This window comes from Pseudophryne corroboree, chromosome 4 (assembly GCF_028390025.1).
Source record: "Pseudophryne corroboree isolate aPseCor3 chromosome 4, aPseCor3.hap2, whole genome shotgun sequence".
NCBI classification, from domain to species: Eukaryota; Metazoa; Chordata; class Amphibia; order Anura; family Myobatrachidae; genus Pseudophryne; species Pseudophryne corroboree.
This window is the reverse complement of record NC_086447.1, coordinates 794,376,431-794,390,462: the sequence shown is the minus strand read 5'-3', so window position 1 is coordinate 794,390,462 and position 14,032 is coordinate 794,376,431. Positions and strand designations below refer to the sequence as shown.

Genomic DNA, 14,032 nt, shown 5'->3' with positions numbered 1-14,032 from the left:
TTGCCGCAACTGCTGTAGGATGCACGTCAACAAAGCTGAGCGCGGCTACATCTGTATGTATAGGTAAATAAGTTGATGGGTCCACAAATTTATTTATTAACAGTTTCTTATATAGCGCAGCAAATTCCGTTGCGCTTTACAATTGCAAATAACAATGATATAACAAACTGGGTGATAACAAACAGTCATAGAGGTAGGAAGGCCCTGCTCACAAGCTTACAATCTATAGGGAAATAGGCATGTATACACAAGGAAAGGCGCTATCTATTGCATAGTTGTCCGCCAGATTGCAAAGGTTCTTGGTGGGCTGTATGATATGGTCATACAGCAATGATGAACCGGGTTCGAGAGGAAGGGAAAGTGAAGAATGAGAAGACATGTGAGGATATGTGTGGACTGTGCAGAGTGGATGCAATTTGATAGGAAGGTTTATGAAAGTTATGTGGGTGGTTCTGGAATGTGATAAGCTTGCCTAAAGAGGTGCGTTTTCAGGGAACGCTTGAAGGTTTGGAGACTAGAGAAGAGTCTTATTGTGCGTGGTAGGGCATTCCACAGAGTGGGTGCAGCCCGATGAAAGTCCTGCAATCGTGAGTGGGAGCGAGTAATGAGTGTGGATGAGAGACGCAGGTCTTGTGAAGAGCGAAGAGGCCGGGTTGGGAGATATTTTGAGATGAGCAAAGTGATGTAGTTTGGTTAATGGCCTTGTGTGTGAGTAAAAGTATTTTATATTGAATGCGGTAGAATACAGGTAACCAATGGAGGGACTGACATAGTGGATTTGCAGACGATGAACGTCTAGCGAGGAAGATAAGCCTCGCCGTGGCATTCAGAATGGATTGTAGTGGTGAGAGTCTCGTTTTGGGAGGACCAGTTAGGAGACTATTGCAATAATCAATGCGGGAGATAATGAGAGCTTGGATTAGAGTTTTAGCAGTGTCTTGTGTAAGGTATGGTCGCATTTTGGATATGTTTTTTAGATGCATGTAACATGATCTTGAGACAGATTGAATGTGGGGAACAAAGGACAGATCAGAGTCAAGGATGACACCTATAGGCAGCAAGCTTGTGGGGTGTAGGGTAGATAGTCGAGTTTTCAACAGTGATAGAGATATCAGGTTGGTACCTACTATTGGCCGGTAGAAATATAATTAACTCTGTCTTTGAAATATTAAGTACAAATGGTAGATTCTGTAGCAAATCTCTAAAAGCACACAAGAGGTAGGGCAGATGGCACTTCCAGTCTCCCCCACCAAAGTTACAAATGCCAGTAGCAGCTTTTTGAGTCCCTAAAGCTACACACACTCTTAGTGGGCTATCCAATTAGCTGCAGTAAATTACTGCTGCTAATTGTCCCACTGGAGGCTATCCAATTAGGAGAAAAAAAAACGCCGCAAGATGTGGATTATCAAGGATTCAGGCAGGCAAAACCAAATCCCCGGAAACTGCATGAAAATGGAGCTGTTTCTACCGAAAACACAGGTTTCACTGAACCTGTTTGTTTTCATAAGGAAAGCTATTTTTTTTATGGGGCGATCCTAATAGGTACCTGGTTGCCCTATTTCGGGAACAGGAACGGGCTATTGTTAGAAACAGACACCAACTGCCGGCATCTGATATAATGCCGGCACCCTATAAGCCTGATGCCAAGAGGGGATTCAAGCAAACTGCATACAAAAACCCCCACTCCTACACTAATAGTCTTCGTGCCTCTCCTAATGCACTGAATAGAAAACTGTCTTGCAGGTGGGAAGGTTTAGAGAAGAGATGGAGTTTCAGCTGCAACAGTTTTACCAATTAGTGCCTGCTCACACCTTAGCATCCCCCCTTAAAGTACGGTTTACAGTGTCCCCTACATGTGATCAAAAAGGAATAACTATTGCGCTGTGCCATATTTCTGTGATAAATACACTGCTAAGCAAGCCAAAGACTAAAGTCAATGAATACAAACTGTGCAGTAAGCAGTAACTTGCCAGTTACATATCAGAAGACCAAACCAAACTCAACAAAACATAATTGTAAAACCTACAGAAGCTTAAGCAAGTGTCTACTCAGCATTTATACGTTCTGCATTTTTATGTTGTATTTACTCCCACTTCAATCTAGAATATTATAAAAAAAAATTTTTACAGTTTCCTTTAAGTGATAGAAAAAGGAGACCAAAACAAGTACAAAAGAGATTAGAATAAATACATAAATAAAATAACATATAATGGTATTTTCACATATGTGGTTGTCTATTGTGCTGTGCTCAAATCCCATAAGAGGAGGAAAAAGTGGTTACCGCAAAGATATGTAATCTTTGGATCAGTATTCATGTAGAATATCACAAGTAATTGCTTTAATGTGAATGCGCCAACGTTTTATAAAACATCTTGGTATAGAAGGTTGCTCGGCATAGTCCTATTTCGCTGCATGTATTTATTAATCTATATGAGGACTGCTTGCGTACACCTCTGCTCTAGGTAAAATACTGTAGACTGATCTACCTCCAATAAGCCAAATAATTATTAAAAAAAAATCACGTTTTTGCAACGCTTTATTATACTTTCCCGAAACAATAGATTATTCTAGTTTCACAAAGCATTAGATGAGACCTCAACTTGGTCTTGGAGGCACATTGGTGGCCTTCTTTTCAGACTTTTGGTTGACCTGCGGTGGCTTACTTGGAAGGTGACATTTCTGTTGGTCATTGCTTCTGCTCAGAGGGTCTTGTAACTGGCAGCGCTGTCTGCTACTGTAGTTGCCCTCTCCCAATTTTCCATTCTGATCAAGCAGTACTCTGTCAACTTTCTGACCCAAGGTGATCTGCCAGTTTCACCTGAATTAGGACATAGTGTTGTCCTTCTGAATTTGATAGTCCTCAGCGCTTCCTGGATGTTGTCTGGGCATTGCAGGTTTATATGGATTGTATCGCGTTTTTCCAGATGTCTGACAGTCTCTTGGTCGTTTATGACGCTCACAGGTGGTGCTGGCCTGCCTCCAAACAGCCTGTTTGCTGAATTACTCCTATTATTAAGCAGGCATCTGTTTCTTTGTGTGAGATTGTGTCTGGCCGGGCACATTCTCCTTGGTTCTGCAAGTTCTTCCTGGGCGATGTGACAGGGTGGCTCGGTTGAGCAGCTGTGCCTGGTGGCTACTTGGTCCTCTGTGCATACCTTCACCAAATGTTATCACTTCCACACGTTTATTGCAAAATTATGCCAGGTTTGTGCGTAAGGTTTTGCACATGGTTTGGCTAGGGCGTGACACCCCTTTCCTTTGTTGAGGCTTGCATTGGGAATTCCCACAATCTGAGTGTCCCCCAGATGGGACGAAAGAAGATTTTTTTTTTTTTTAATACTCTGTAAAGTCAGTTTCTCTCTCAGCCCATCTGGGGGACATTGCGTTATCTCCTGGTTGGTTGTTATGTTGCTTGTGCCTGTTGCACTTTGTGTTCTAATTTCGGCTTTGCTAGACAAATGGCTTGCTGGAGCAGGTGGGGAAGACTTAGAGCTCAAATAGTTTATTTATTGCCTACTCCCCCTCCCCCCCCTTCCCCCCCTGAACCCATAGTCTGCAATGTACCCCAGATGTACTGACAAACATTGATTTTACAGGTTAATCCAAAAAGTCCTCTTAAGTGGTACTAATCACAAACCGTACATAGCATTTAATGACCATTAGGATCAATTTCTTCTACCGCCTTAAATAATTTCATATTTGGTTTCTCTTTTGTATGTGTTTTTTGTTTTCTTTTTTTCCCAATGAAACCATGAAATGGTATACGTTTTGAGTTCACAACAAAGATGGGGAATTTTGGCCACTAATAGTGCTAGTATGAAATTTGATCAGATCATTATCCAAATGTTTTTAGGAGGTGACTTCTACATGCTGTAGTTGGTCATCTTCTGACTCCAGTAGCGAATGTTGCTTTGTTAGAAAGTGATCCCACTTATCTGTGTGTGTTCAGTATTACTTGTGAGCAAATGTCTTTCCAGTCTCCTGTTAACACAGAGGTAGGCAGGATTCAGCCAGGTAATTGGCACATTTTAAATAAGGGGATACAATTAAAACATGAATATAAAGTTTCAAGTCTCCGCTGAAAGCTGTTTATCAGTGACCTCTAATTAAGCTCATCATTTTCTTATACAATGGTATATCCTTAAATTAATTGAAATCTAATCACCTAACACAAAAAAGTGCACTCTCGAACTTGTACAACTATATACACATTTTATGTAAAAAAAAAAATTTTATTATTTATATGAATACAGTACAATAAATCATCCAGTCTAAATAATTTTTATGTAGTTTAAAAAAAAAAAAACACTTGTAAAAAAGAAAAAAGAAAAAAAGATTATGGATATATAGATAAAAAAAAATATATATGTGTGTGTGTATATATATATATATATATATATATATAGTATGTATGTGTATATAGATAGATAGATATAAATAGCATTGCTTAAATGAGCATCATTATTTTGATTATTTTTGCATTGTAAACACCGGGCTCGTGAGAAAGTCAATAATACATAATGACCTTAAACAAAATGTAAAAATGATTTGTGCCGAAATGAGCTTACAGTCTAAGAAGTGGGGGAAACACTTGATACACGCTAATTCTTGGCTACAGGCACTTGGTGAACACAGGCACCGTATATGTATCTTGCACCTGTCACAGTGTATGTTTAACCTTGTGTATAATTTCTGAAGCAGCTATGCCGTCCTGTATTGCAGTCATTCCTACGAGCAAAATAAATGGACTCCTAATTATTCCTCCACTTAACTAGTGTACCGCATGGCTTCAGAAGAGATAAACGCTGATCGGTTCTGTATTCTGTACACGCTCATTTGTATGTTAATCCCCGAGTAGGCTCCAGATAATGTTGAATGGAGGTATGTGATTAGGCACACTGACAAACTGCCAACTTCTTTCATAAAGTGGGTGGGCTCCGCAGAGACGTTTTCACTGCACACTGACAGATTGCCATCAGTTTTGTAACCGCTACAGTAAATTCTCATGCTTCCTTCCCCACAGCCCATCACATTATCCTCCGCTCATAATCGGGGAAATAATTATCGTTCTTTTAACTAGGACAGTCTTACAAATGCACTGAAAACAGAACTTCTAATCAAGGCCACTTATACCTTTGATTTTTCACCAGACAATCTGTCATTTAAATGTACAATGATCGTGTGATAATTCATCTCTCCGAGAGCTGTTCTTTATTATAACGAGTTTATTTATATTGTCTATTTGCACTTTATTTGATAATATTACTGCACCCCCTTTTTATTGGCTTGTTCAAGTATTGCTGTAACTTCAATTAAAACATTGGTATTTGCATTCCAGCCGTAGCTATGTATACAATAATGCTTTTATAAAATAATTTATTGTTGTCCTTGCATTATACGTATAAGACAACGCTGGTCTTCATATATCATTCCAGCCAATAGCGAAAGTGCAGAAGAGCTATGATGTAACTACGGTCATTACAAATTAGCAAACCAGCTTGATAATCTAAAAACATGGCTTAAAAAAAAAGCAGAAGGCAGCAAGAAATATAATGAGAAATGACAATTTTCAGGAATTCATGTGTAAATTAATAATGGTATTCCTTTTACTTTCTCTAATAGTGGGTCATGTCAGAGTGAGGAATTATTTGTTGCCAATTTGTAATTGTGTGTGAGGTTAATTGTCCTTCAACAATGTATGTACTATTTAATATTTATGGTTCTAAAGAGTTTCAATTAGTGTGTGTATGTGTGTGTGTGTGTTCAGAACTACAAGAGGTAGATGGCATTTTATCAATGCAATGTCTCCAGAAGTACAGAACTCTTAGAGTTGAAGAAGAAGCACTGAAATAGAGCAGTCGTTCTAGGGTATGTTTATCTCTGTCACTGGAGAGGAACCACGATGTAGCACGTCCATTGCACAAATACAGCAGCATTTGAGCACTAAGAGTTATGATCTTGCCGTATGCTATTATGCAAATGTTTAATGGGTTTTATGAAAACAAAAAAAGAGAATAAATTGCATGCATGCATAGCAACTATTTAATTAAAGAAAAAATTCAAAACCCATCTCACAAGACTTCTGTAGGTAGCAGAAAGTGGGTTACAGCTTATAAGAAACTTCTGGGAAAAACGCTATGCAATCTAGGTAATGAGACGACTGTAGTAATGGACTTCAACTTGTTTAAAGTTATGTTGGTTGTAAAGCAGCCAGTATTTACTCTACATGCAAAAATATGTATTCACCCCTTGCATTGCAGCATGGTTTGTCCAGATGCAAAGTTGATCCTTTTTTTGTTTTTTTTCTTCTCACAGCTCTAAGGGGCCAATTTAACTACATGCAAATGTAAGATCGCAAGCTGCGGTGTGTAATCTACAGTGCGCTCATCACCCGTACATATTGCAGCCTAACATCACACATTTTCCTGCGCACCTCTATTGGGGTGCAAAATAAATGCATGATGTAGTGAACGGTTTAGCGCGCCATTGCTGTCTTTCTCATGCCGTTCCAATGATGCATCGCATATGTTGCTCACACATCACATGTAATTGAACTGCCTTGGACATCAGCACCTTAATCTGTTGCCACAGGGCTGCACCTCCCCCAAGACATAAGCAGTGGCATTCTAGACTAAAGAAGTCTCTGCCAGCTCACCGTTAGTTCTTGAATCTAGGGAGAGCTCTCCAACAAGATGTTATTCATTAATTTATTAGCGTTGTATTTATATCAGGCATAAACGTGGAAGCAATTTCTTACAATGTTTGACAATGTTACTGTTGTGATTCTTACTGCAAATAATTGTGATTAGTAAGGCAAGGTTTTTCGGTTCTAACCTTTTCTAATCCTTTCCCATTACACTCACAATTTCAGTTAACTTTTATGTTTTATATACCAGGAAACATATTTAATTTCTACAGGACCTAAAATTACCTAATCTGGGTGTTAGTGCCTATTTTGACTGTTAGAACCTAAAAAGACCTAATTCTTTTATTTAAGTTGAAACTATTTAAATTTACATGGAAATGGGTGAAATGAGTAGTTTTCATATGTAAGTCATATATATATACAGATGTGTCCTGTAACAGCCTTACTACATAGCGTACACTCGCGATCCATTTCTTCTATGGGAAAGTTGCGACTGCCAATGGATCACAGCTTCCTGCAGCAAACGCTGCAAGGAAGTAGCAGGACACGTCTGTAATAAAAGCGTAGTGTTTCAAACATAATGATATGTTGTGTGGTTTTGTTTGATCTTCCTACGACGTATAAATTCCTAAACTGAAATTTTTAAAACCTACATAATTCTAAAACATGGATTTAAAAAAAAAAAAACTTATTTTCGTTTTGTATATCCTAAAACTCCCGGGCCTAGTGATTAGAAACTGGCTATTTTACTGTGTTTCCATGGGTTAAGCAATCTGCTATGCATTACATTATGGCCCTCATTCCGAGTTGTTCGCTCGCTAGCTGCTTTTAGCAGCATTGCACACGCTAGGCCGCCGCCCTCTGGGAGTGTATCTTAGCATAGCAGAATTGCGAACGAAAGATTAGCAGAATTGCGAATAGAAAATTCTTAGCAGTTTCTGAGTAGCTCCAGACTTACTCCTACATTGCGATCAGTTCAGTCAGTTTCGGTCCTGGTTTGACGTCACAAACACACCCAGCGTTCGCCCAGACACTCCCCCGTTTCTTCAGACACTCCCGCGTTTTTCCCAGAAACGCCAGAGTTTTTTCGCACACGCCCAGAAACACCCACTTCCTGTCAATTACGGTACGATCACCAGAACGATGAAAAATCCTCGTTATGCCGTGAGTAAAATACCTAACTTTTGAGTAAAATAACTAAGCGCATGCGCTCTGCGAACCTTGTGCATGCGCAGTAAGCGACTAATCGCAATATAGCGAAAATCGGCAACGAGCGAACAACTCGGAATGACCCCCTATGTACCCCCAAATTAAGTACCATAAGTTACTGACACTTTTCGCTAATTGATTGTTATTTTATAGCTCATTACATTTTGTTTTGGCTAATAAATGCATATGAGCAGTGTTCTAAAGCTGTCCGTGCTGAATATATTATATATCCGTTTTCTCTAAACATTTGAGTGTCATCCTAGTGGTTTTTACTTTACCTTTTCAACATCTTCATTCCCCCCCCCCCCCCCTTTTCTTATCTTTTTTTTTTGTTTATCATACATCAATTTTTCATAAGGTAGCCGTCTTGAAAATGTAAAGTACATAAAAAATGCTGATTTTATGCTCAAAGCAAGCAGCGACGTGTTTCCTCTGTGTGAGACATTGCCCAGACAGCACTTACGGCAGATAATATAAATTGATTTATGTGGACAGATGATGACTGCACTTGTATCTTTATTAAAACGCTTATTTATTCACTTAACATGGAAATGACAGTGTATAATGTGTTTTTGTAATAAAGTTATAGGAGGCAGCTTGCGCTGATTTTATTGTGTGTGGAATCATTTACATCTGTTATCCTTTGCTGCCACCTACAGGTTTAGAGATGTGGACATGATGGCAAAGGTAAGTAGCTGAAAATGGATTGTATTGTTTGTGAGCGTATCTGTGAGTCTGTTTTCTAATGTGAGATTTTAAAATAGTGCTCGTTAACTTCATTATCTACTATTTTTTTTAACTGCTTTGATCGCGTCATTTTCTTTATCTTGTGCTTACCCTTTTTGTTAGATGTTTTGCATAATATGTAGAAACACTGGATTAAGGGCACGAGCAACTTCGACATTGTTTTTTATGAAATGTCTGTTAAACTGGTAGCACTGCATGTCCAATATAATGTATTATGAGGGACAGAACAAGAGAGTGGCTGTGTTTGATATGGGGGGGGGGGGGGGGGGGGGGATTGTTATGTACCCGACTTGTGATATTTCATTTCTGAGCTGATCGTTCTATGAAAAACAGAATTGCAGAATATTTCCACTTAAAAATATTTTATCTCCAGAGCTAGCAGAAGAATTGGCGGTTCCATGTTTGAAGTACTTAACTAAGGCTGCAGTAGTTCTGGTTCAGGCATTCTGCGACTGCTTTCTATTGGACAATGTTTACCAAACATTTTTCGAACTTAAATGATTTTTGACTTACAATATTTGATCAGTTGATGTTGATATCTTGACCCCCCCTAGCTGAAAGAATTTTTGCCCTTATTTATCAATGAGTGATACATTTCACTGTGAGTGATAAATTGCACCACCCAGACGGCTCAACTGCCATGTTACAGACTGTGTTTGAAAAATGACAGGAGCTGATTGGCTGGTGCAATTTGTCACTCACAGTGAAATTTATCACTCATTGATAAATAAGGGCTTTAGTGTTTTTAAAACTACAGTATTTACAGTATGGGTTGTCTTTGGGGTTCAAACCTATAAAGTGTTTGAAATGTAATGTAATGTCCCCTTAGCACTGGAGTCGTGTAAGACCTAGTTATGTATGCCATGTACACTTATCTATTGTATTTCGGTATTATAATTTCACTAGTTTGGTATTTAGGGCTTTGTTTTGTAGATCGCACTATAACATCACCCATAAGTCGCTATGAATAAACACTCACATTACCACCTGAACAACCATTTATTGGAATTGCCTTTCAGTCTTCACAGTTCACTTTTTTTCCACAACAGGGTTTTGCCCGAATTTTTAATTTTCTAATCTATGAAAGCTAATTTTTTTTGTGCCTGATGCCTGTAACACTTGCCTCAAACTAGGGTCTCATTTATCAGTAAGTGATTAAACTTGTGAATGATAAAAACTTGTTGCTGCTGGAGCACCATTTATCATACGCAACAAGTTTTATAATTCACAACTAGTTTTATCACTTGTTTGTAAATGGGCCCCTAAATTTCCATCCGTATTCACACTCTGCCATTGCTCTTACTCAAGGTCACAAAACGGCTTACCTAATTTACTGACGGATAGCACGTCTGAGTCTGAAGTTTTAAATAAGGAAATAAAATCACATTGGATCTAATTCACAGTTGGCGTGGGGTAGTGCAAGCATTTAGCCAGTGGTAATATCAAACCCTGCTGGCACCTATATGCAACGCCCTGTCTGCTCATACTCCCCAGGCTCTGCTTGTAGTGGTGGCAGCCATTAATAGTGGATGCAACTTTCAGTATAAAACCCTGCTATCAGCAGTCCAGAGCCGCAAAGGGGGAACTTTTTACTGAAATCCAGAATCTATGTTAGTAGCTGCAGATGCTTCAAGTGGAGCCAGTGAACAATTGCTTAGCCCCTGTCATCACCAGCCCACAAGGACTTCAGGAATGATCACTTTGGCACAGCTTCACCCAACTTGAATCTATCTTACTGTACTGTATCTCAGGTTTCCTGCCAGTCTCAAGAGCGACACTATAGACATCCTGAGACAGTCACTGCTGGAAGGGCACTGCAAGGGTCCAGACTCTAGAAAATTACAGAGCAGGGGCTTGCATAAATTTCTTGTCACCCTGTTGCACCCAATTTGTCCAGTCTCCTCCTAAACGTACTGTATGTGTGTGATGTTATGTGTCTGCTTCTTTGTAAAGGATCATTCCTCCTTACAATAAGTTGCTTTTTAGAAAAGAGCTGTTAAGACATTTGTGAGCTAAGTTCCATGGTATAAGGCTGTCCTGTTGGCGGAAACTAATCTTCCTATGACCAGTCAGTTAGTTTAATGAGATGACAATACTAGAAATTGTACCCTCAATGTCTTTTCTTTGTATCCTAGTAGTGTTTTCTAGTCCTGTGAAATACAGTAGAGGACAATTCTCTAATTGGATCTCATACCACGGATCAGACGGAAAAAAACTGGGATAGTGCCCAGCATAGATTATTGTAATAACTGAATTGTTCTAATAGAATTAATCTGAAATGGATTTAAACAAGATATACAAAGTACATATTTATTTTTAGGGTGGGAGAGCTTCTTAAATTATTTATTTTTTTAAATCTTAGATTTTAAAAGACAGATTGTGGTATGCTCTTATGCAGTCCTCATATTTTGGAGTATATGGTATTTACTGGCAATATCATTGCCATGTTCTGGGAGTATGTGCTGTACATGCATAGCATTATCTGACATTCACCAATAACACCGGTCAGCAGAAAACTGTAGGGCCAGAATTCTTTAAGGAAATATACCGGACTGGATGGACTTGATCATCCAAATGATGCTTGTTTTCTGTTCTAGATCTTAATAGTGACTTGGTAAAATGTTTATAGATAATATTTTGTATTGTTACTATTCTCTAATGGCCATAAAATAATTCCTTACAAGATAAAGTGCATTTATACCTGTGGTGTTTATCTGTGGTTTATTCCTTGTGTTGCGGAACAGTGGGAATTCATTAGTTGAGGTGACACTTGACTGGTTTTGAATGACGTTTCATAGCAGATGTTCTCAAACTCTGTCCTCAGGACCATACGCAGTGCATGTTTTCCAGGTCTCCTCACAGAATTTCAAGTGAAATAATTAGCTCCACCTGTGGATCTTTTAAAATGTGTCAGTGAGTAATTAATACACCTGGGTTACCTGCAAAACATGGACTGTGTGGGGTCCTGAGGATCGAGTTTGAGAACCTGTGTTGTAGAGCAGTGGTTCCCAACCGCGGTCCTCAAGTACCCCCAACAGTTCATATTTTCCAGGTCTCCTCACAGGATTGCAAGTGAAATAATTTGCTCCACCTGTGGGTCTTCTAAAATGTGTCGGTGAGTAATGAATACACCTGTTCAACTGCTAGGTGACCTGGAAAACATGAACGAATGTTGTGGAGCATGCATGTAGATAACTTACAAATCCAATGATATGATCAACCCAATGAGTTACCGAACAATAAATTATACTATTAGAAAGGACACAGTTGCTTTGTTTTCTGTGATTGTAACCCTTTTCCTCATACTTCCCAGCACATTACATATCAGTAGGATTTTCTCTACAGGGACTGATCACCACTTGCAAGTGAGGCACATGCTTAGGGGCCCCTCTAGGTGGGGGCGGCACAGCAGTCCCCATGCATCAGACCTTTGTAGTGATCCAATTCATCCACTGTGATATAGACACTGAACAAAGATTACATACCCCATGATGCACCAGGGACGGTATGGGTGGGGTTGGTTTCAGGAGTGGGTGCAAGTGTCAGTCCATAAGCCCAGAAGATTAGGTTCATATTGGAAAGAGCTTTTGGGTGGCTTTGCATGTACAATCTTGGAGCCTGGAAGAGAAAGCTATAGGCTGAGGTTTGGAGGCCAAGGGGCAGGCTGAATCATAAATCCACCCCTACCTGTACCAGGGAAGATGTCGCCCCTTTCTACCCTAAATGTGAGACTTCCAAAGCCACCTTCTGACATATGCTTTGGTTATGCCCAAAGTTTCATAGACCTTGGAATAAAATATTGCGATTATTGTGCCAATGATTTATCTCTTTAGGACCACTCTGCAAGATAATTTTAATAATGATCTTTTAAATATATATTTCTCTTTCATCCATCTGGGGGACGCTGCGTACTTACTAATGGGTTAGAGTGTGTGGGATGGTAGTTTGGCACAGAAGCTATAGAAACTAACTCCTCCCCCCTCTAACCCCTCCCATCTCCAGCCTACCAGCAGATTACCTTAGTTTTAGTTTTGTGCCTGAGGAGTACAGGCACAGTTTTTTTGCCTATAGTTTTTAGCTAGGTTTCTTTTGATTTCTTTTCAGTTTTGTTCCATACTTAGTCCCTGTGTACAGGTGACAAGTATAGTTAGAGTGGGGTTAGCTAGATAAAGAATTTTTCCCACTCTGCATAGCCTCTGGGAAGCCACCATACTGAGGCCACTGGGGCTTTCTTCTTGCCGGGCAGACCTCCGAGGAGGCACTTCTCAGGTAGGACAGCCACAACCTGCCTGGGCAGTCTTGGGCTGTTATCTCTACTGACAGTATTTATATGATTGCTGTATCTGTAGCCTCCGCCCGCCCCCGTCCCCGCTGGTGGGTGCCTATTACGGCGCTGTAAGGTATGGTATTGACTGACATGCTTAACTGAGGGCACGTGTTTGAATGTGTCCCCGCTGCCATGCACGCTAGTTTAGACAGGAAGGTGAGGCAGGCTCTTATTCAGGCGGAGCGGGTCTAAAGGGGATGTGAGTCCTTCCTGCTTCCGCCGCTGGTAGATCAGAAGCCGCGTCCCTAGTACAGGCACGGAGGTCCTTTTACAGAAGGGGATTGTACAGGCTAGCCGCTGCGGGAGCCAGAGGGGGAAATAAGCACTTTCCCGCCTTGCGCTCCCGCTCAGCTGGTTATTGATGTCCGCTCACCTCATTCTGTGGGGACGGCTCTGATTTGCAGATGTCATCTTCCTGCGTAGCAGTCTTTACTGTTCCACCCATCACTGTCTGTGGGGGCGGACTCGACCAGCGGGTGCCATTTTACAACTCACTCCCTCTTTATCAGCGCTATCTGACCAGGGAACATTGCACAACACGCTGAGGAAAATATCTGACAGTGACCTAACTCACCCTGTTATTATACAGGCGGAGATCAGAAAATACAAGTGTTTTGGGTTAAATCAGAAATTTGCATCGCCCAATTTTATTTCTTGTCTACCTGTGTATCAGTAATTTCACTGTCATAAGGTTGTTATTTATCTCACCCTGTTTATTACACAGGTGGAGATCATTCTTAACTAGTGTTGTGCTATTCTAACAGAGACAACAGTTGTTTACCGGTTTACAGAAGAGAAGTAGTAAGGCATAGTGTACTTTGGCATTATTTATTCCATGGTCGGTAAACCAGCAAATCGTCTAAAGGAAAGACAGGCTCAGTAGTTTACTACACAGAAGCTCCAATAGCTTTGGGGATAATGCTGTGTATTGGTAAGATAGAGTACACAGGTTTGATTCCCATATACATTTAATTACATGTTTCCAATGTGGGGACCCAGGTACCCAATGCTCCAGGACACCTGTTGCGGAGCTGCCAGGGGGTTACAGGAATCAGTCTATGTCTCCGTGGCCCAGAGACACCACAATCCAGAATAATACGGAG

At 40.2% G+C, this 14,032-nt stretch overlaps 1 protein-coding gene across 3 annotated transcripts in view; it reads left to right on the top strand.

Moving 5' to 3' along the window:
• LRPPRC (leucine rich pentatricopeptide repeat containing) overlaps positions 1-14,032 on the top strand; it is a 491,686-nt gene that overhangs the window by 232,454 nt on the left and 245,200 nt on the right. For all 3 annotated transcript variants that reach the window (XM_063918355.1, XM_063918354.1, XM_063918356.1), the window contains exon 15: positions 8,515-8,542. In XM_063918355.1, coding sequence (XP_063774425.1) covers positions 8,515-8,542 — 28 coding nt within the window. The remainder of the gene's footprint in view (positions 1-8,514; positions 8,543-14,032) is intronic.